The 24,138-nt window shown below is 43.8% G+C and overlaps 1 protein-coding gene across 1 annotated transcript in view; it reads right to left on the bottom strand.

Annotated features, from left to right (window-relative positions):
* Positions 1-3,800: 3,800 nt before the first annotated feature.
* PRRC2C (proline rich coiled-coil 2C) overlaps positions 3,801-24,138 on the bottom strand; it is an 80,437-nt gene continuing 60,099 nt past the window's right edge. Inside the window, exons 25-36 of the mRNA XM_015586141.2 lie at positions 21,236-21,337; positions 17,987-18,188; positions 16,187-16,390; positions 14,793-14,905; positions 14,264-14,400; positions 11,647-11,878; positions 11,037-11,144; positions 9,882-10,100; positions 9,359-9,462; positions 8,846-8,972; positions 7,694-7,930; positions 3,801-5,707 (exon numbers count right to left, since the gene is read on the bottom strand). Coding sequence (XP_015441627.1) covers positions 5,450-5,707; positions 7,694-7,930; positions 8,846-8,972; positions 9,359-9,462; positions 9,882-10,100; positions 11,037-11,144; positions 11,647-11,878; positions 14,264-14,400; positions 14,793-14,905; positions 16,187-16,390; positions 17,987-18,188; positions 21,236-21,337 — 2,043 coding nt within the window. The 3' untranslated portion in view covers positions 3,801-5,449. The remainder of the gene's footprint in view (positions 5,708-7,693; positions 7,931-8,845; positions 8,973-9,358; positions 9,463-9,881; positions 10,101-11,036; positions 11,145-11,646; positions 11,879-14,263; positions 14,401-14,792; positions 14,906-16,186; positions 16,391-17,986; positions 18,189-21,235; positions 21,338-24,138) is intronic.

Here is a 24,138-nt window from a genome sequence, read left to right on the forward strand (position 1 = left end):
GGAAGAGCGCGCCCTTGTCACGTGATACCACTGCGATTCAAAACATGTCCGAATATTTAACAGCTACATTTTCCCACCCACAGAATACATGTGGGTGAGATACGAGAATACGTATTCTTCAGACGCAGGAGAAAAATGTGCAGCTACGAGACACTACGACGAAATGGAGAATGGGGCGCAGAAACTTCTCAGCAAGGCTCTTCGTGTACGGAAAACAGGCTGAGGACGGGCCTGGGAGAACAGGACAGGTGCCCCTACCTGGCCTCACAGGAAGACGAGCCGGAGGGCCAAAGGCACCTGCGGGGACTATGTTGTCCTGCCCTCCCTGCGAGAGCAGAAGCTGGCGGGTTTGGTCTGCTGTGAACGGGGTCCGTCTCCATCACTGCAGAATTCGTGGGCCTGATGTAGTTTTTACAGACAGATATGGCTGAGGTAATAGGATGATTAGCCCCGCCGGCGACGGGGCGAGGGGACCCTCGAGCGGATTCCCAGTTCCCCTGTCGCGCTAGCGTCTTTGCACGTGCTCGGCTGAGTGCCAGCCCGTCACTCACCCTCCACCTCCTCCCCGCCGGTCCCCTGGCGGCCGTAGTGGCCAGAAACACCACTTGATGAGCGGTCTCTCCGGAAACTCGTGACCGCATTCAGCTCCGCTCTTGAAGTTGTACCCAGGATCCGGCCACTTCTTGCCACCTTCCCTGTCGCCGCCCTGGGCCCAACTCCCCATCCTCTGCGGCGTAACTGCAAAGCCTCCTAACCGGTCTGCCCGTTCGTCCCTGTCCCTCCTTCCGTCTCTGCGGCACACGGCCAGAGCCGTCCTTTTGTGTAAGTCACGGCACCTTCTCTGCTCAGGCCTGTAACGGCGTCACGTTCCCGAGGAGAAGCCCACACCTTAAACGGCCTTCAAGACCCAGACGACCCGCTTCCTCCCCTCGCCCCGACCTCAGCCGCGACCCCTCTCTTTTCCTCACTCTGCTCCATCACTCTGCTCCATCGGGCCTTGCTGTTCCCGAACCCCGGGCACACCCCTGCGGCGGCCTCTGCCTGGAGCATCTCTGCCCCAAGGGCCTGCGTGGCTCGTTTCCTCTCCTGCTTCGGGTCTTCATCGTGTTGCCCGCATGGTGACAGCTCGAGTCCTCCATGCACATGGGGAAAAGAGCAGTCACAGCACCTAACAACTCCAGCCACTTTGTAGATCTCCTCTGTCTGAGGCACTTGTCAGCTGCTGGGGGTGTTGATGGCAAGTCCCTCCCCAGGCATTGCTTTCAGCTTGGGACAGCGGCCTCTCAGCCAAGTTCATGGCCTGACCCTAGAGACGGACAGCCCTCAGCCGAAGACCGGCCACTGTGGGATAAGAACGCCCAGCCCTTTGCCTCAACTTGGGATGACTCTGAAGGCCATTTCCCGCTCCGGGGCGGCCTGCAGAATGGACTGAGGCCTTCAATGGAGCCGTTGCAGCTCGTTTCCCCCCTCTGCCCTCGGGGATCCGTGCAGAGGGCCCCCCACCACTGGACGCCCTGCACGTCCGTCTTCATTTCAGTGTCTGTGTCCCGATGAGCTCAGTCTAACACAGTTGGCACTGGTAGTGGACTCGAGAAGATACAGGCAGTGGATTACTAGGCAGAGAGAACCATGTCACCCCCTGGTGGCGAGTGGAGCATTAATGACCTTGGCAAGCTGTGACGGCCACTTGTTACACTTTCATTGGTGGTGAGGCTGGATGCGATTCTGGGGGAAGGGAATAAACTGGCAGGTCCAGTATCTCAAGCTTTTGAGAAGTTCGGGGGCAGCACTATTGTACGGACGCATCTGGGAAAGGCAACGACAGATCTGGACCCCTGATCACCATACTAAGACTCTTCCAGTTTAGCAGGCATCGCGAAGAAACAGCCTAGGCTTCATCAAAAAGTTGGATGGAAAATAAATGTACATCTGAAATCAAGCACTTAAGGCACCCCTAATTTTCGATTTTACCACTTCGACCAGCCCCCCGTCCAGAAAGACCCTCGGAGGGCTTTTTCTTAAGAATCCAAGTGATGCCATGTCACGTTCACCCTACCATAGAGAATCCACAGCAGTCGTGGCTTGAAATCTGATGTCACTGTCTCCTGGGTGTTTCGGGAAAACCATATGGAGCCACTGCCTCGAGCACCCACAGCAGACTCAGCCCTATGCCTGAGAGGGTGAACGGGGCCAGCAGACGGGAGGACACGGGCCCAGGGAACACCTCTCGTTTGCACCTTGAAAGCAGCGACACAAAGGTGCTGACAGAGCCGGCATAGCATGCACACACCATCACCCTGTTCTTTCTATTCCATTTCACAAGCAAAAACATTATGGCTGAAACTTAAAGCACCTATAATAGAATCAAATTAAGGCGCTTTTCACAAACAGGCCGACTGTAGTGAACTGCAGACTGTGGTAAAAAAGATTGGAAAGGGAATGTGAAAATACCCAAAATGCTGAGCTGTGAAATATGGTACAATGACAGCGTGAAAATCCCCGGTGACCTGTCAGAAGACACGCCTCGTACATCAGACAGTCTACTGTCAGCTTTTAAAAATCCATGACACATTCCGATTCTCCCTTCTACATCTTGCCTCCAGCCAAGCGTTGAAACTTTTTTCCGTGATTTGTATCGTGAAGACAACAAAATGCCTTTTCAGACTATCTCCTCTCATTCTCTACCCCTCCTCCCCCATCTTTTCTTCCATCATAAAGCACAATTTATTAACTAAGGACAAAAACGAGCCCACTGCCCCCTCACCCGAACAGTTTACGAGGGCAGAGAATGTTAAATCTGTGTGACCAAATCTATCGTCAGCCACTAACTGCATCATCTTTTGGGTTATTTTGCCATATGTCAAAGGCCAGAGATGAGATTTAACATAACCAAACGGTGGGGAAGCACTTATACAAATATCTTCCTTTTACTGAGTAGGTTTCTGTTGCCATTTTTCCCGTGTTGATCACAGCTACAAAGGGCCTAGGGCATTAGTGGCGTTTCAAGCTAATACAGCCACCTGAGCAACGCAGACCTGGTGCTCACAAATGAAGGTGACATACGCTATGTAACTGGTTACCTTTGTCATAAAATCGAGAACTTGACTTGAATATAAAAAACTGGCAAAGGGAGTGACTAAGGCGGCAGACACGTGGTGACTGCAGCTCCTTGGTACAGCCTGTGTTCCCAACGTACCCATCACGCCAATTTAGGGCATATTTTGAGAAAAGCCTTAGACCAAAAAGCTTGGATGTCAAGGGAGGGCTTTCTAGTATTTGAGCACCGTGTGTTTAAGAACCACGGGGTCCGTGAGTAAAGAAGGCACGCGGTCATCAGCGACTGAATTCCTAGTTTTCCGAAAGCTGGGCCTGGAAACCACGTTCTGGCCATGGAATCTTAGGCAATTATTTTCCCGCAGTACTTCACTCTCCAAGTTGAGTGAGTGAGTCAATTCCCGTAGTGTCCGCCTGTGCAGGTGATGACTGGGAATGTGCTTGCGAGGACACAAACAGTGCAAATCCAAGTGACGGAAGTGCTCTGGGTCCTTCGACACCTGCCCAGCAGAATGGTGACGCTATTTTCCACATCACCAAGACAGACCTCTCTCTTCTTCCGTGACGGACCTCGTGTTTTCAACATGAGAACAGCCGCCCCGATAGGAGCCAGACCACATTTACTCTGACTGAATAGGCTTCGTAGTTCCCAAAGTCAGAAATCAAATCTTTAGATAATATTGCTCGCTATTTTTGGTACGTGACAGACTGCTTCAGATTTTAGGAATGGATCAGAAGTGCCAAGATTCATTATTTAGAGAATACTTTATTAGTTTCTGTAATCAAACCCATGTAGATAAGACCTTACGTATTTAACACAGTGCGTAACCCCTGTACAAATGGAGAAAATTACGTCCAACGTTTCTAGACCAATATGGCTGTTAATTTCTGTACAATGCCAACCCAACACGGTACACCTGGGATACTTTTTCCAAAGTTGACAGCACAGCTAGTTTCCAAAAATTCAAATTATATATATATGTATATATATATTTATTTATATAAAAAAGACCAATAGCAGTAAGTTATGCATCAATAGCAGCAACAGCTTTTCCAGGCTCTGCAGTCATCTGCACAGAAGTAGAGAGACATCCAGCACACTCCGTTAAAAAAACAAAAAAAGGTAAAAAACAAAACCCCAGAAAACAGCAAAGTTCTGTTACTGTCGTGGTACCTGGCACCATTTTTTTTTTTAAATTAGCTTCTCAATCATCATCTGGAAAGAAAACATTCTAGAATAACGTCATTAAAAACAGCTCTGATAAAGCACGGTCACTACTACGTATCATGAAGCAGGTACGATATCTTACATTCACAGAGGTATGGTACAGTACTGTCCTACGTCTATGGTACTAGAGGATACAATTAAAAAGGCATTATTTGAGACTTGATTCTATTGTTCCAGCAGAGGGCCCAAAGGGTGGAACGACACGGCTCTGGCGAAGAATGCGCCTTCTTAGCTAGGATTTCCTTCCGTCAGGGGCACGGTTCTAGGTACTCACTGCTCCTCACGAATATCAGCTAAAAACCGTTTAAAAAAGACAAAAAAAAAAAAGACGGGGGGAAAAAAAAACCCACAACCCATTGGATTCATAGAGATGACCACGCGGAGGCAAGCAAGACCCAGCCTAACGAGCGCCTCCCCAGATCCGCCGTCTGAGCGGCGAGCGCGCCACGGGGCAGACGCCAAGCAGCACTGCAGAGCTTCGACCATGGCCACAACACAGCATCGTTTCAGACAGAAGCAGGAGCCCCACACCGCCCGCTCGGGTATGTCAGGACGCGGGCAGCGCTAATTCATCATCTGCTCGCTCGTCCAGGGAGAAGAGGAGGTCGGTTACTGTACTCTGATTGTATTCAACTCTATCGCCATGTTACAAAACACAGCAAGCTGCCAGACTCGAAAACAAGGCCCCTCTCTCCAGCCCCAGTCATCTTCAGTGTCTCACCACCAAGCCTACAAATGCTGTCACCACATCCGGAGGACAGAAGGGAGCCAAGAAACCACATGTGATGCATTCGGCTGGGACCTCCGCACTGGTCAGGCCGAGCTTTCCCTCGGCCGGGCTATTTTCCTCTTACCTCTGGTGTTTCATCTAACCATAAGGATTTAGTTCTAAATTACATCCACTCGAGAAATGCGTGCATGTGTGTGTTTGTATGTAAATTGACTGAAGACGCATGGCCATCGGCAGAGTGCGTGTTGTACGGTAGGTGCAAGCTGACAGCAGCTGTGCGTCAGTGTGAACGGCCGCTGTGTCCCCGGGCACCTCCGAGCTCTGGAAAGGAGAATGTCAGAGGCCGCCGGCCGCTCTGGCTGGGGGCATCATCTCACTTCATTCTTCCTCTTTCCCCTCTCCCCGCCCCCAGCCCCCCCGGAATAAACCACAGCCTTTTAAGATTTTGTTTCTTCGGTTTTGATCGCCTGAGGTTTGATTGGTCCAGTTCTAACAGGTTTGGTGGCTATGGCGGGCGCGGGGGGTGGCTTTTCTTCTGCTTTTTCCTGACAGACACCAGGAGTGTCGGTCAGCGTTTCAGGAGGCTTGCTTGAATCACTGTCCACTTTCTGGGCTTTGCCTCCTATCTGTTTGCTCTGCTGCTGCTCAGAGAAGAACCGCTGCGTGGACTGAAGCACCTCTGCTCTCTGCTTTGCCTTAAAAAACGAGAAACAACAACTGAAGAGGCTGCAGCACTACCAAAGCCTGTCGATCAGTCTCAGTTCGAATTCTCTTAGCAATCACAGATCGGTTTCCCCACGCTGGCTTGGCCAAACCAGAAGCACCTCATTGATCTGTCAGCTTTTAATGGATAGATCTCTTCCTATCTCTGAAAACATTCCGTGGGATTTTTTTTTTTTTTTTTTTTTAAATATTTGAAAAGAACAGACCACCTCCCACCACCTTTTCAAAGTTCGCCCTCTTATAAAATAATAAAATAGAAATTGCTGTTGGTTTGTTATCTTTTCTGGAACAAACCTTATTGATACAATTTTATACAGGGAGCCTGCTTGCAAATTTGAAAGCATATACGTAACACTTAAAATCTGTAGTTATCAATACGTGGTCTACAATAAAATGAAAAGGAAGCACTTATATTGTGGCATTACCAACACCTAGGACCAAATGTCTGGTGGCTGAGTCCTCTTCCCACAGCTCTCTTCTGCAGGGGAAGAGCATCAGAAATTAGTACTACGAACTCACTGATCACTAAGTTCTGATAGCTCCTACCACGCTCTGAGCGGGTAAAACGACTTCCTGGGTGTCCTCTGTGCCCCCAAGGACCTACTTACGTCGCTCTGTAAGTTATACCACTGTGACTCATACAATTAAAACTCAAGTTTCTATGCCTCTTACATTTAAAAAAAGCCCTTCATGCCCTACAGGTAATTTATACGACCCAAAAATCTGAAGCAATTTTCAAGAAACGTACGCCCTTGTCCACCCCATTATTAGCTCCAATGCCAGTTCCAACAAGGGACAATCGAGTGCCAAGGAGCCAGGAGGGGAACTGGAAACGAAGGCCAAATGGTCTCCAGAGATTTCTACATGTTCTAACTAGTACCTTTAACAGTTAAGGCTGGGTGGACACCTTAGGCGCAGCCTTAATCAAAGGAGAAGTTAGTTAATAAGAGTTTCGCTGCAGGGCAGTCTTTAGATTTGATTACTTGGGATCAGAAACAAGGGATACCAATCCCAAAAGCAGCTCTAGCCAGTCCCCAAACCCTCCCACCGGGTAACCGTAAGGCCGGCTCTCCTTCAGAGTAAAGCAGGACCACGGACAGTCTCTGCTGGAAAGCAGGCGGCTTCGCTCTAGTCTGACCTGACACATATTAATGACAAAACAGGCAAAATTACTAAGACTGCTAAAGTCGAGTCTCCGTAAACACGGAAACAAAGGCATCGCTGGCTGCAGGCACACAGGTAAGGCTTGTGCTCTGAAGACTGTCCCCACACAGACTCCTGAAGGCACTCTTCTGTGTCAGCGAACCTCACGCTGACCAGTGCCTTCTGTCATGAAGGATCCCAAAGTGCTTTATTGAGCTCTTCATCTACAGTTACACAATCTGTCGTGGAGTACAGCCACCCAAGGTGGCAAGCAAAAAGGGGGTATGAAAACAGTTGGAGAAAACTGTACTTGGATGACCATGAGAAAAAAAAAAAAATCAAGACAGGTAACATGTCTCACTCATTCCAAGTTTTTGCATAACTGTGATTTCTATTTCTTAAGCTCGGGGAATGGGGGGTGGGGTACGGGGAGAAAAACAAAGAAAAACAAATGAAAGAAAATGGGGAAGCGTATAATAATTCATATGACCTTTTTGCTCTTCAAAAAAAAAAAAAAAAAAAAAAGCAGCCGCGAGACTCACATATGTTTTAAAAGCGATCACTTGGCCAGAGTTTAAAATGTTAAACTTGTTTGCTGACTATAATTGCGAAAGAAAAAAAAAAAAAAAAAAAGGTGGGGGGGAATAGGGAGAAAAATAAAAGAAATAATTAAAAAAAAGAACGAACAGGAGCGGTGCGCGGGTTGGGTCTGCTGAGGCGTGAATGCCTGGATGTGCGGTTACGGGTCCAGAGGCATCGTGAGACGTGGCGCAGAGACAGAGCTGTGCTCTGCTGGCTGTCAACGCTGTACTAACCTTCATGTCTTGCTCAGCCTTCAGCGCAGCCTGGGCCTGATTACCTCTGACTCCAGAGAGTGATCCACAAGGACCCCTGGCTACGTGTGGCAAACGAGCATGGCTCATGAGGCCTGTGGTCAGCGGAGGAGGCATCTGACTGGCCAGTGCCATTGGTGGCCTCTGAACAGGCGCTGGGAAGGTGTTAGTATGTGGGGCTCTTACCAATGGAGGGACCAGGTTAGGCTGAGAGAGAATCTGAGTGAAAAAAACAAAACATACAACATTAAACTGTTAAAAAAATTTTTCTGGCCAACTAGACAGGGCTGGCTTATCCCAGAGTAAATCTGTACCAATTCTGCCAGTGGAGGGAAGTGAACGGATTTGTGGGCGGGCGCCATTCTAGTGCGGGGGCTAAGAACCAATAGGCCACGCCTGGAGAATCTAACAGAAAAATCAGGCAAAGCATGCTTTGGTGCTAGCATTTCGGTAACAAATTCTGAAGGAGAGACAGAAAGGCTATTACTTAGAATACTTTTAAAAAAAGGTATATTTGTAGGAAAGGCACATTCCCATACCAAACATAAGATAAAGATAAATAAAAAATAATGCCAATTCAGCAAATATGTGTTTTCTCAGGAACCAATTCTAGTTTGTGAGCGTTCTTATTAATTTTAGTTAGTCCTTCCATATGATCAGCAAAGGGAAGAGAAGCCAACACTTTTTCACATATATTAAAACAGCTTTTGGAAAATTTACCTCGACTACACAGTTATTACAAAAAAACAAAAAACAAAAACCAAAAAACTCAAAAACCAAACCAAACCAAACAAAAACCTTTAAACCTGGAAAACTTTAAGCACTGGGACCCTTCTCTAAAAAGTCAACTTTTTCAAAAAGATAAAAGGAACAGAACTGGAGTAAATGATCAGAGCTGTGTGGGGAACCTTCTGACTATTTCTACTGTCTGCTTTAGGAATAACCTGTGTCTAGCTAAAAATTATAGACACTATATTTGAATGCCATGAATTTACTGTTAAATTAGAAACTGTTTCTAATTAAAAACTGTGCTTCTAAACTGGTTATAAAATGGCAAGATTACATGATCAGGGAACTAGCATAAGCGATCATCTGGAAGGAGCTAGGACTCCGTTCTCACTTAGATCTGCCCACCTGGGGTGCAAACTGTGTGGGAAAAGGCTGTGCCATTCTCACAGCGGCGGGGGCCGACGGGAACTGCTTCTGATAGACGATGCTGTTCATTTTGCTGGACTGGCTGCTGGGACTGGTGGACGTGGCCCTTGGAAAGAAGTCGTCACTGGTCAGTACAGTGGTGCCAGATGCACAATGCCCTTAGACGAGCCGGAGGCAGTGTGCTGGGCAGGCCCACAGACGGGGGAGCCGTAGCGGCTTAACCCCGGGGCACCAACGTTACCGCGGTGGGGAGATGTTGGGCGGCAGAGGCGAGGAGGGCGCCGGCCAGATGTGCCGGCAGTAAAAGGTTTTTTCTTAAAATATAGTATAACAAATCACATTCTTAATAATTTAACAGCTTAACATTTTACTTAAAACTATCGATCGGACTGCCTTAACAGCTTACCACAGGACTGCTGACGTACTGCGCACCTAACACACAGTGCTCAGTTACCTGGGAATTCTACAAGCAAGTGTAAACACCCATTTTACCGGAAGGGACTAGAGGTGGGTGTGGTGCTTCTGCCGCTGATGGGAGGTGTGCCTGGTTTCATGTCGATGCCACTTCCAAAGGCTTTCAGTTCCATTTCGGACATCTGAGAGAGAGCACAAAATAAACTTACCATTTCTGCAACTTCACAAGCTAACAAGCCGTGTTTAATATATGACATGAAAAGACTTACTCTAGCAAAGGGCAAAGCATCCGAATCCCGAAACCCTGTGATTAGCTTTCAAATACCATGGCCTTAAGAAGGACAAATTTGTGGCTGAACAGTCTGAGACTGTGTAAATCCAATTCTCCCACAAAATTTGTAAATTCTTCATTACTCGTTAAAAACAGAGGGGGGCGAAACACATTAAAAGTAAGTCGCTAAAAAATAAGCACGTTAGGGTTCGGGATGTCCCAGAGGGCGGTGAGACCCGACGCGTTTTCTCTGCACAGACGACGCAGAGGTGCACCTCTACACGCGTGGCCTCGAATTCTCAAAGCAGCGGCTGCTTTCTCCCCACTCACTTTGCCGGTGGTCGCGATCATGCTGTGCTGTGTTCCCGCGGGGATCAATCCTCTGAAAGGCTGGCTGACCTGTGCCGGCCGACTCAGGCTGGGGGCCTGCGCCTGGGGGGTGGTGTGCTGTAACGGGGGCTGCAGAGTCTGGGGCAGAGCAATCAACGGCTGCCCCGTGGATCCAAAATTAGGCAAGGAGAGCTGGGATGCTGGCAGAGGCACTGTAACCTGGAACGCAAGCAACAGAGACTGCGGCCATCTGCTTGCCCGGAGCCTGCTGAATGTATCCCTACAACCACACACACGATCCTTCCAATACTTTCTGAGTAAGATTTAAATAGAATACATCGATCTACTAATATTAACATATCTCACAAATCTTTTGCTTAGTGACTATCTCCATTGTTAAAAAGGTGCAACAATAACACAGATTAGCAGTGGAGAAACTATGTAACAGAATTATGACTACCTTTGAATTAATGCACAAGACATGTCAAATAACCACAAAATACAATAAAACCACAGGGATACAATTTAAAAAAGTAGTCACAACTTCCCAAACATCAATTTGTTTTGAAGGTCATAAGATAAGATATTTCCGAACGGTAATCTGTAAAATCGCCACCAAACACAGTTGTGAGAAAATGTCTACAGGCTCGCCTTTCCCGCCCTCAGCCTCCGCCAACTTTTAAAGAGGAAGCCGATTAATGATACTGCTGGAGGAGATAGTTAAAAAAAAATAGTTTTCACTGAAAATGATTACATTCGCACACTTAAGAAACGTGTGTGGCATGGCCCTCTGGCACACTCTGCCACCGCCCTACGGACCGCATTAACCAGCACGACGGTCTCGTCCGTCTTCGTCTCTACTGCGCTTACGTGTAACTGTGAATCCTGAACAATGGCTTTCAAAAGTTTATATTCATGGGGTCCTTTGTTAAAATAAACAATTACATGGAAACCCATTTAAAAAAGAGAGATAAACGGCTGCTTGAAGTGGAGGTGTGGATGCCATTTCCCAGGACACCTCAGAGAAAACCTCTGCACTACTCCCCATCTTGTTTCTGTTTAAATTCCCAAACAATAACAAAAGCAGTAACAATAATAATAATGATAATGATAATAATAAAGAAAATTGAGGAAATTTACCATGCCATAGTTTACCTGCTGGAGAGTACTCGGTGACTGGGCAGTGTTATAAAAATTTGTCTGACCAGGCTGCTGTACTTGTCCGGAATAAAGATTTGAAGCCTGGGTAAGATTTGCTCTAGCCTAGAAAAAATTGATTAAGAAAACAACAATAAGATTGAAAAAATTTCCAAGTCAGGTATCAAGGTTGTGGCTCCCAAGCAATCTCTAACAATTTTAGTATTAGACAAAGAGGAAGACCTTTGTTTTTGGTGTCTTTTTTTTTTAAAGATGCGTTTATTATTTTCCTTTTAATTAATTAATTTTTTTATGGTGACATTGGTTAACAAAATTCAATAAGTTTCAGCTGTACACTTTAACAATAAGGCATACACACACACACACACACACATTTACAATGTGTGCTCACTTCCCATAATTAGATTTCTTTCTGTCACCACATATTTGACCTCCTTTACCTCATCTACCTCCCCCCTCCCTCCCCCACTCCCTCCCCTCTGGTAACCACTGGTCTATGGTCCATGTCTGTTTTTGGTGTCTTTTAACATTTTTCTTTAAAAGCTGTTCTTACATAATCTGCGGCAAAAAACCACAATGCCAGTGCACGCCCCGGCCCCTGCCTCACCTGGAGGAGATGTGTGTCGATGAGCTGGGACCCTCCCAGGCCCGATGCCTGGCCTAGCTGATGTTCATACAGTATAGGAATGGGCTGAGTATTTGAAGTCTGCTGAAAGGCAAGGCCCGACTGCGCCTTGGCAAGTTCCTGGTGCTGGACAGCTGGGAAACTGTGGATGGCGGTGCCAGAGAGGACCACAGACGGCTGGGACAGGCTGCTCTGCATGAAGGCTGGCTGAGATCTACGTAAGGATCGAAGAGAAAAGGCTTGTGTTACAAGCTGATTCTATCTGGAATCTGGAAATCTTGACGCAGAGAACGCTGACTGTGTCCAAGGCACTTGTTTCAAGATTTAGAGCCTCCTGAACAGTGAAGCTCCACAGCTAAAAGTTCTGGAAAAAGGGTTACTCTTCCTGAGAAGCAGGGAAGATTTTCTCCTCCTGAACAATGAGAATGAGTCTCTTTTCGAGTTTTACGGGAAAGCTCAGAACTAAATCTACCGTCTTCTCTTTGGCGCTGACAGTTCACCTCAGCAGCTCTGCCGGCGCCGCCGGCTCGGACTCGACTGCACGTCCCTGCTTCCCTCTCACAGGCTGCTCACGAGAGGCCTCAAGTCCTCTGTGCAATGGAGCAGAGCAGCAGTTCCCACATTACCCACGAAGTCGTTTTCCTTAAATAAGGTATAACGGACATATGACATTTTAAACACAATGATTCGGTGTTTGTTATCTACTGCAAAATGATCAGCACTAAGTCCAGTTAACGTCTGTCACCCTTACAGTTTTTCTCATGATGAGAACTTTTAAGATCTACTCAATTAGCAACTTTAAAGTATGCAACACTGTATTACGATCAAATACAAACATCTAGTTATAAAATAAGTCAGTTACGGGAGTGCAATATGCACCATGGTGACTACGGTTCATGATACTGTGTTCACATTTGAGGTTTTACTTTTTTTAATACAAAGCTGGAATCAAACCTCAGACTGCCCTGTTAACTCTCTGGGATGGAGGCCTCCGATCATACTTTAAAAAATGGGAAAACATAAGCGTGTTGTTCCACACTGTGCTGGCAGAAACTAATTCAGGGATTCCCTGTTAACACACACACATGCTGACTGGGGGGAGGACAAGGAGGAGCAGAACGATGGGGTACGGATCCAGACTGTCCTCAAAGTCTAACCGTGTGTCTTCCAACAAAGGAGCCACAACCACACGTACAGCGCACACTGCATTTCTATTAAACAGGTCTGGTCTCCAAAGCAATGGTTAAAACAGGAGTTAAGACACAATGTCACCGCGCTGCTGTTCTGTCCCCCGTGGCTATGGAACACGTTACCACGTCATCGCTGAGCTCATTCTCACAGAGCTGGGAAGTAGCTATGACTTTCCAACAATTCAGAAGCCAATACCAATTAAAAGGACACTGGTTTGTGACAATGAACCTACCTGCTATTTCAAACTTTTATTTTTTACTACATATACCAGAAAATAAACCATCCTATATACAACTAATTATATAGAAATACTAAACTCTGCTGGAGAACCTTTAATCAAAAAATAAAAGTGAGAGGCATATTAAGTTTAGTAATAATTCCGCTCTGTTAAGAAAGTTAATTAGATGAACCTAGCTTCTTTAGGAATGTAATTTATGTAATCTAAGAGAAATGAGCTATACATCAATTGATGCCAATTTTAACCTATAAAGTACAGAAATTCTATCTGAACCCCACCAAAAACCAACATGTTTCTAAAAGCAAATGCATAACTTTGCAACCTTCCTAAACTGTCCTGAAAGTAATTTATTTATTGATTGATGGCGTAGAGCCACTACCATGAGTATGGATGACAGCTATGCTATGATCACTGCTATCAGTGATGCTCAGCCCACCCGCCATCATCCTATTAAGTTGGAGCTGAGAGACACCTGGGGTTGAATCCAGGCTCTGTCACTTATTTGCCATGTAACCTTAGGTAAAAAAAACAACAACAACCCCTTCAAGTTCTAAGCTCCTCGTGTATCAAATGAGGATGACTTCAGCTCCCTTAGACCATGTACTACATTACTGTATGTCAGGGGCTGGATAGTTTCACATACAGGGCAAGTTCAACGAAGATCAGTTTCCATTATTTCCTTGACTGCAAAGAAAACTTACTGTGACTCTTTCAAAAGAATGCTTTCCCGCCCACGACACAGCACACTTGCCACCACTATCGTCGCTGCTTCCCTTCTTTGTCTGACACTCTACTCCTCCTCCTGCTCCATCCCGCCTGGCCTCCACCCGCTCACTGCTGTCATTCGCCTCAGCTCGTAACACAGCAGCCTTGGCTTCCTGGCTGCTGGCAGCAAGGCTGCGCTGAGGCTTCTGGGCCCTGCAGCAGCTATTTGCAGTGATTTTCTAATTGTTATGGAGATGCTGCTACCTTCTTTGAGAAGCACCGAGACTTGACTTTGTTCAATAAAGTCTGACTGAAACGGCTGGCGGCTGAGGTTCGTGACACATATCAACACACTTAATAACTTAACACTGCTCATGACTGGGAGGAAGGAGCAGCAAGGAGAGGCAAGGAAGCGCAGCAGCCACCCTGTGCCCGGTACCACAGATGCCACGCAGCGCGGCCCACCTATACGGTTGGAGGGACGAGCCGAATAACTCCTGGGCCTGGGAGACGGCCGGTCCGGCGCCCAGGCTCAGCTGGGCCTGATGCTGTCCTTGCAGCGGCGCGTAGATAGGGATGGGGATCTGCTGAACTGAAGCTGGCTGCATTGCAATGAGAAACAAAACAAAACAAGAAAAACGACATGTGAACACCGTACACACAACTCAAAACATCTGGGCAAATAAACACTTGAGATATGACGAGAATAAAAGATTAATGCCATGTATTAGCTCCCTTTTAAAACAAAACCGAATGTAAAGATCTAAATTTCCCTTTCAACCCATTACTTGATCTACATTGTTAATCATTCAGCTTTGACAAATTTGGGAAGCTTTACAATTTTGCTAATACATATCAAGGAATTCATAGGGTTGTCCCATGTTGTAAATATAAGATTATAACTTCAAGGAGTCAATTATTTGTAGCCCAAGATAATTATTACACCATAAAAATGTCGAGAAACAAATACAGGATAGAAGTCTGTGACATTTACCTGAGAAAGACCTGGCTGGAAGCCTTGTTGCTGGGCCAACGATGGTGGAGCCAATCGTGCATGCTGGGTATTGAATAAATGACTGGTGTCCATGTAGAAAGCTGGGATCTGAGCTATGGGACCGTGAGGAAAAACAAGAAGTAATAAGTGTCTAATTTCAGATTTTTCCAAACAGTTACTAAATTTTGTAGCAGACTTCAAATTAAGTAAGCTCTCTGAAAATTAATACAACCCAAGGAAAACCTAGAAATGTGAAAAGATGCAAAGGCAAAAAGATGCACAGCTTCGATCAGGCAGGTATATGCAAATTAAAACGATGAAACTAGCACTTGTGAAGGCGTAAGAAACAGACACTCTCATTCACTGTCAATGGGGTATAAACCAGTAAAATTTTACATATCCTACTAAAACTGAAAATGAACCTGTTTAACAGCAAATCCACTTCAATTTTACATTTATCTACTAGAATTTCACAAACTATTTCAAATGAGTTGACATTTAATAATCGAAAGAATTTGGTATAGACTTTTAACAGATTTCTATGTATTATATATACTATTTTGTGATTTGCTGTTTTCATGTTTTGAAGAACTTCCCAAGTTTTTTTTTTAATTTGTCACCATTATAAACAATACTGCAAAGAATACAATCTCTCATACATATCTCTGATTAATAAATAAGTTTATCTGTATGAGATTCCTAACCATGAAACTGTTACTATGGTGAGTATGTACACATAAAATATTCTGATATACTTTTCTAGAAGAATCATGTCAATTTATATGCTCACCAACAAGGTACTTTAACAGCCTAATAATAATAAGGCTCACGATCCTCACGGATACTGAGTATTAAAGATGCTGGGTATTATCAATCTTTCTACTATTCCCCACCTGGTAAGGCAAGGTATAGACTCACTGTTCTTTTATTTTGGGTTTAAGTCATTAATAAGTCTGAATATTATTCCAATGTTTGTTTACTACTTGACTCAGTTCACACTGTAATATTTAGTAATATAAGTTACTCCACCCCAAACATATTTTTGTCTTCTTTGTTATTCTTTGGTTTATTCTTCCCCCATGAACTTTATTACCCATTTGTCAAGTTTCAGATAACAAACTTTCTAATATGATTGGAATAACATCAAATGCACAAGTTAGTCTGCAAATTATTAGACCCTAATTTGTCTCATATACGTGTGGAAGAGACAATGGCCAAGAGTCCCAGAATGCTTATCGAAGAGAGACAGCAGTCAATTCTATCAGGAGATAAATTTGCAAAAACCAGATCAAAAAGTACTCGAACTTGAAAGGGTAACTAATAAGAGAAAAAAATTAAGCATCCACAAAGTCTTCGTTTTCTCAATTTCCTGTACCTGGTTCCAAAACCCTCACCTGCTGCCGACTGCGACACGTAGACTTGTGGGCTCTGCTGCTGCTGGGCCATCAGGGAGGGCACACAGCTCAGCTGCGAGAAGTGGCTGGCGGAGGGCAGGCTGCCTGTCTGCAACTGCTGGGGCTTCACTTTACAGATGTTAGGCGGGTCTGACGTGGTTGTGGACTTTGTACTCAGAGAAGAGGTAGTGTATGTACCAGCACCTAGATTTGAGAGGGATGAAATAAGGGGACGGTGAAATATTTTATGAAGTGCCACTGTTGTTCACAGTAAAATAACTCAAGCACCAACCAGAAACCGGAAAATTAATGTTTATGCTCACCATGTACTTAGAGGCAGCAGCTCAGGATATACATACCCTGTGTCCCTCAGGATATGAGGTATACATCACCATAACTACCTCTATACTTCTCCCTCTCTCCACCCCCCTTGTATATATAAAGACAAACTATTAACAAATAAGTAGTATCATACAACTTGAAGGGTCAAGTCTGCTGATCAATGAGCTATAGTGTCTGCAATACTGGAGTAAATGACAGTACTGGTATTTGCTTAAAAAGTGAGAGGAAGCTGTCATTATTTGACATATTCTCATGATGTTCTCTCTAAGACAGGACCAAGACCAAGGTACCCTTGTTCTTCTACTTGAGTCTCTAGCAACAGGATGACAAGAAGGTCCTTGTTAAAAATTTACCCTCACTGACAGGAGTGTAGAAAAACTACAGACCTGGAAAAAGGGAAGCAGTTGGGTACCAAAGAAAGAACGAGCAACCTTCTCAGTCCCTTTATTCCTGATCATCCTATGACACTCTCCCTCCTGGCTGCTTTACAGCCCCGCCCACTACCCGCCCACGCGGCCTCGGGCCCAGGCTCCAGCCAGGGCGCTAAAGACCGCCTGCCCGGGTTTTAAAGACGGAAGAGGGGCAGCTGGAATACTCTCTTTGATTTGGATCTCTGGGTTTCTCTTAATACATACTTCTGATTCCGGATAACAGCAAAATAACTGTAGTACAACCCAAAGACCAGTTCTTTTGGTACTTAAAAATAGCAGAGAATGACATTCTACTGTCTGTCATTCTGTGATCAGTAAACACGGCTGTACGTGAGGTGGGCGCACTTCCCCGGCTCAGGGGTGTCACAGAGGCCCCTGTGATTCTCTAAGAACTGCGAAGCCTAAAATGAGATTCGGTTCCATGAAAGGACCACTGCTCGTGAAAAATTTAAGGAAGAAAAGCCCTTCTACCTTGGGGTGCTTAGGGACTCACCTTAAAAGCGAAACAAAAAGCAAAAACCAGTGGATACCATTTACTCAAAAAACAGAGACTGGACATTCTCTACCTCTCTTCACCAGAAAATGTCAACCCAACAGATTTTGCCCAATAGCTCCTTCAAATTAGACACAGACTGCAAAATATTTAAAAACTAGGTGAATGTATTCTTTCTAAGCTGGTTTTAATTAGCTGTATATGAGTGAAAAAATAAAAATCAAAAGGTGCATTTTATAGAAAAATTTAGAGAAACAAGATGTTATCAGTACCTGTAATGGGGGAGGGAGTGAGAGGCAAGAAAAGAAGGCCCAGCAAAGTGTTTTAGAAAGCCGCCAAGAAACGCTCGCTCAACTAAAACCGGGAGAGCAAAGGGGAGCGGGGGTGAGAACGACAAGACGCCCACAAAACAGCCGGTGCTTCCCGCGCAATCTCACGCCTTTTAGAAGGAAGACTTTTCTTGGGGGAGATAATAAACTGAAAATGACCCTAAAAAACCTGGAACAATTCAAGACATGTAAAGGGACCCTCTACCTGACAGCGATGTCGTAGGAGTGACCGAAGCGACGGGGATCTGCGGCACCGACGCGCTGGAGAATGAGCTGTAACTGGCCGTGCCCGGGCCGCTGGCGCCGCTGCTGACGCCGCTGGCGACGGGGGGCGCTGCAGAGGCCACCGGAGAGCCCTTCTCCCTCACGTTGGGAGAATTTTCCCACGCCTTACGCGCAGACTCCATCTGCAATGAAATGGACGATTTTTAAAGCAAAAAAACCCAAAAACAAAACCAAAAACAAAACAAAAAAACCCCACGATGCTAGTATACACATACATAAATATGTACACGAATACATACATAACCTATATTTAAATTCCAAATATAACCTTTCAAAGATCACAAAAATAAAAGATTAAGACTCTTGGGCTTTCAAACCTTTACTTTCCCCTTTACCTGTTCTCTCCTGCTTGCGTTGGGAGGTGGTGGGCTTTAATTACGTCTCTACAGAGAGCTTGCCGACGGCTTTGCCAAACGGACCAGTGAAATACAAAGTCACAGCTCCAGTATCATCTAAGCACGGTCCCTGTCCCCACCAGCGCGTGAGGAAGGGATACAGTAGGTCCCTTCGGGGCTGCCGTTAGGCTCCGCCGGCCCTCTGAAAATACTCATTCCCTCCGCTTTCTTTCTTTCTAAGTCAACGTCTCTCCAAGGGCACCTTGCGCCTGGCTGCTTCACGCGCGCGTTTTAAAAGGCAGAGGAGCCAGACGGCGGGTGGCTCGGGAGCAGCGTGCGTGAACACTGGTTCCACAACAAGCCCGCGAAGCGTTTCGGTGCCGACCGCTGCCGTTTCTATTTGTGGCTACTGGATTCGGCTAGAATCTCCCGGTTTCTTAGAAGGTACTCCATGTGCAATCTCTCTAGGGCAGTGCCCTTCAACACACATCCATGCAGCCACATATATAAAGTTTTTAGGGGTCACGTTTTAAAAAATGAAAAGGTAACATTAACTTTGGTAACACGTTTTATTCAACCCAACGTATCTACAATATAATGAAAACTAATAATCAACATAAACATCGAGATGTTTTAATGGGTTTAAAAAACTACCATTTCAGATTCAGCATCTATTTTCTCTTACACTTAACGCACGCATGTTCAGCGCTCGATCGCCACATGGGCCGTGGCTACTGAACTGCGGAACGCAGACGTAGGTCCTCAACTATCCTACAGCTACTCGAATAAGAAGGGAAGAGGTACGTAGATTTTGAAGGTATTAGTTCTACTAGTCAAAATACTGGGCCAAGAGGAAAACCAAAAATTGTAAAATTCAGTGGCAATGACTTGTATGAGGATACTTTTCACAAGTAAGATTTTTTAATACCATTGTTAAAGTTTGTAGGTCTTTGAAGTACCAACTTTTAAAACTTTAACCTTATTTTAATTGTAAGAATTTGAGAAATATATCTCCCTGCTTTCCTATAGAACACACTAAATGTGATTTAACCTTTTCTCAATGACTAATGTCATCTTCATAAATTCAAAGTATAAGACACTCTCATGTTTGCCTGAGTCTTTTCTTCTCAAAAATACCTTGTTGGGTTCAAATGTGTTTTATTTTAAAACAAAAGTCTTGGGTGGGGTGTGTTAAAAAAACAACTTAGAAAGTTAGACAAGATGCAATTTGCTTATACTATCTTAGATTTTGTGGTTTAAAGTAATTTTACAAAGTACAATGCCTTTTACATCAGTTTTATTGTGTTGAAAGCACATCATAAATTATAGCTAATCAAACTTGCGTAATATACAGGCCACATCCACTTAGCTTCACTTCATTTCTTGAGCAGTAAGAAAATTTACAATCTATCTTTGGAAATTCAAAGAAACTAAAAAGTGCAATTACTTAAGTATACTCATTTTCCCCCTTGGCAAATGTACTGTCAATAACGTTTCTATACTTCATGTATTACCCAAATAGAGAGAGATGTCAGAAGAAGTAAAAATAAAGATAGCAGAGAAGTTTTACGTCCATGTGATTTAATTTAGAGTCATTTTAATTCTAAATGTATATTGTTTCCCTCTGGAGTGTTAAAAACATTAAGGGAAAGGCAATGTTGAATGGGTCTTTTTATGAATTAACAACTGGCCTAAAGAATAATATTATATTTGCTTACGTAAAATTAGACCATTGCCTTCAACAGTATAATGGTAAAGAATACAAATAAGACATAATGTGAAGCACAGACTGCCAGTCATTCCAACAGGAAAGGAGTAACAAAGGCTGAGCGGAAAATGGATGCGAACAGGGAGGACTGGGTAAAGGTGGAGATGTCACAACGCAGAGATGGCTGTCTTATAAAATTGTATGGTCTCAAACTTATATTTATTAAGCCTCTTACAAAGTAGTTGTGGGGCAAGAGGTCAAGTAGTCAAGAAGCTGGAGACTAAAGCAGAAAGAGTCTAGACATAAACACTGGCCTCATCATAAAACGACGCGGCGACCAGTGAAAGGATTCGCCATCAACCGGCCCCACCTTAGGAGGCCCTGCGGTAACAGAGGTTAAACATCTGCCTTGGAAAAAATCCTCAATTCTAAGTGGGCACTTGAGGTGAATGACTGATTTAGAATACTCTCGAACAACTCAATTGTAATAAAGCATTAGTTAACAGTGCAAAATTATAAACATAATACGAGATAAAAAAAACAAACATGCCTAAACTTCTTGAAGTTAAAAAAATGCATTGTCTAATATCTCTTTGGCTTCCTTACTCAAAAACTACTCAATAACAATTGATTCAAAATCACCTGTATTACTCAATTACCTCTTCATAGCAACTACTACAGTGCTTTCTTTCAATTCCTACAACTTACAGGAAAGACAGAAAATTATCGTTCTTATCATTATTTGTACTTAGGATAAAAAAGCATGCAACATCAAATTAGTTTTTTTTTTTAAATATATATACAACTAACATATCCAAAAATTGAGATCTCTAATAAGAGGAGCTTAGTACAAACATGGGCTATAAACGCTCTGCTATAATTTTAGACAAAATTCACAAGCACAGCAGGCCTCACTTTAGATATAAGAATATCAAGTCACTTCTAAGTCACTTTTATTAGAAGCTAATAAAATTTTAAGGTCTAATTTGACATCGTTCCATTTCCTCAGCTTAGTATTGTTGCTTACCACACAAAACGAGTAGAAATACCAAGAGAATATTGTGAGCTTATTTACGTCCCCTTGCATGCAGTACTCCAGGACCCTTAGAGATGAGAGCGTACGTACCTTGAAGGTGAGGCTGAAAGTAGTGGGAGGAACTGAAGTTAGGCTGGAGCTCTGTTGTAGAGTCTCCCTCTTAGGGAGGGGAAGGGTGTTGGGCAGGGGCACCTGAAAAGGTAGCAACAAATATCACAATCTAACTAAGTCTGCCACAAAAGCCCCATCACAGATAATGCTACTGTACTCTAAGGGCGTTTGGTTTTCATCAGAGCCAACGGGAATATCTGATTACTTAGAGTTACACTGTGTTTACAGCAACTGGTAATTCTGGACAGTTTAGATGAAACTTCCAAAGAGAAATACTGTCTTTTTATGCATGAACTGAATCTGTCCCAAATATGAAGTATACACTTGAAGGCAGTGCTTCTCAAGTTTAATGTGTATACAAATCACCTGGGGATGCGGTTAAAATGCAGATTCTGATGTAAGTGGTCTGGAGTAAGGCCTGAAATTCTGCATTTCAAACAAACTTCCAGGTGATACTGATGCTGCTGGTCCCTGGACCATACACTGCGCAACAAAGCTCTAAGGAATACAATTTGTACCATTTATGGGATCCACAGGTTCTATCAGAAGCATTTAACGTGACAATGTAAATATAAGAAATTCATCACTTTCCTGTAACAGTCAACTTTCTAATAACTAGATTCAAGAACAAAAGTAATACCGGGTGGAAAGCATAGAGTATCAGCCTCCACTTCCGTTATACTAAAGAAATCACTCTGCTACAGTAATAACACAGTCATGGCAAATCTTGTTGTAAACTTGAAGATATTAGAAACTCGCTACTCTTATTCTCATTTTTCCCTCTAAGTCTCTGGATCATGAGATTTTATTATGTACCATTTACTAAACGGTATATTTTGATGGCTCATTCGGTTGCCTAGGTAAAATGACTGGGATGCTAGGAGGTGCCAGATACTTTGTGATGCTCCAGACTACCTAACGGAGATTATAGTGCCATGGACTACTTAATAAAGAGTATTTTATAAATCTTTAAAATAGCAGTGCTATAATAGTAATAAAAAGCCATATGCATAAATCTTCAAGACATTCAAGATTCAAAACAAGTGTCACACTGGGTAACACTAACCAATAACTACCAAGATAGATCCCCAAAAAGCATACTAAGCTTCAACAAGAGGAAGAAGCCTTTTTAAAGTATAATTTTTAAAAAGACAAAAAAGCTCTATGCATAAAATGGAGCCCCCAAACAGACTAATGAAGGAAGCAAAAACATTTCAAAAGATCCTAAAATTATTCCCACATAGGACATTGTTTCTTAACACATTAAGTTCAGAATGACCACCACACGTGGCACAAATTAGCAACGCTGTGCAATCATTCCAAGTCGATGACCATTTAGGACGTTCCCTCACCCGAGCCAATCTTCCCGTTTTCAAACACACTGTAGATACACCACTAAAAATCAAATGTGGACCCCTCCCTTACACACGAGACTGGGTCTTCTTTTCTCTTCAATTCTTTGTGCACAAGTCACTCACTATGTATGTCAGCCTCATAGACTACACAGAAAACATTCAAATGTTCATATGGATATTCTCAATGACCTTTAAAAGGTTCTGAGAATAAATGATCTTTCCTTCCTTATACTGCATAAATTATATTTTTAGAGGACAGTTAGGCAGAAAGTGTTATATACTTTCTTGAAAAAGTAACATTTAAGAAATAGCCTACACATTTTTTTTTTTTTAAACAAGACACCACAGTTAAAGGACAATTAAGCTTTATTGTGATGTTACTGATTCAATATTTGATAATCTGCCTAGTGACATTAGCACTTAATTTGCCAGGAAGTCTTTCTGTCCTTCCCAAGTTTTCCGTTAATTCCTATAGGAAGTTAAATAAATTCAAACTTTTCTCTCGGTTTTGGCACATGAAGTTTTACAACATCTGAAAGTTGGACAAATTACACTAACTGGCTCCTGAAGTGCTCTCCCATCCAAAAGAGAAAATGCAGGACTCACTCCCCTCCCCCTCTTCCTCAGCTACATATTAAGAGTCCTTCAACTATAAAGCTGGAGTAAATGATCCCTGAGGACCTCACCTTTCTGAAATTCTACAGACTTGATGCTAGAGGAAAGATCAGAAAGCACAGGAAAAACAGGGTAATTAGACACAATCGAGATTTTTATTCTCAATGATAAAGCTTAAAGCCCTTTGTGAAAGACCTTTCATATGTCTCTAATTTTTTTTTCCCCAAAAGAATAAGCCTTGGCTTATTATTGAGGGCTACATTTAAAAAAGAGGGCAGCTGACCAAATCTCCACCTTATCTGCCCTCTGTGACAAGGGCTGTACTTGTCATTTCTAAAACACTCCTCTACCACAGCAGGTTACCTGACTTTTTTGGGCTTTTAATTTTTCAATCAGCGAACTAAGGCAGAAAGAGAGACTGTACTGACCTTTAACACAATCTTGAATTATAACATGGTTGCCCTAGACACTTCAGTCAAACATCCATGATCCATGCACTGTCGCCTTTTCAGAGCGTCTGGAAGTCTCCGAGGTACTTACACACACTGCAGCTCAGTCTTCACACCAGGAATGCTGTGGCTAAGGCCCAGCATAATTTTTGGTTTTTAATTCAAACAGGAATATGAGAATCTTTGGTAATGCTCTGAGTGAGCTTTTACCGCATTATAAAAAGGTTTCACTTAAGAATAAAATGACCAACAAAATAAAATGCTGAATCTGTAGAACGTGATCGCTAAGAACAAAAATTCTTACCAAAACCAGGTTAACAGGATTAGTACTTATGAAAACGAGCCTACATGCCACAATCTGGATCTGAAGTGGAGAGCCGATGACTTCCAGAGGAAAAACAAAAACTCAGCTTTGACTATTTTTGCTAATTATAATTTTATTACAGTGCTTCTAAATACAAAT

The sequence above is a fragment of the Pteropus alecto genome, unplaced genomic scaffold, assembly GCF_000325575.1.
Source record: "Pteropus alecto unplaced genomic scaffold, ASM32557v1 scaffold101, whole genome shotgun sequence".
Lineage (NCBI taxonomy): Eukaryota > Metazoa > Chordata > Mammalia > Chiroptera > Pteropodidae > Pteropus > Pteropus alecto.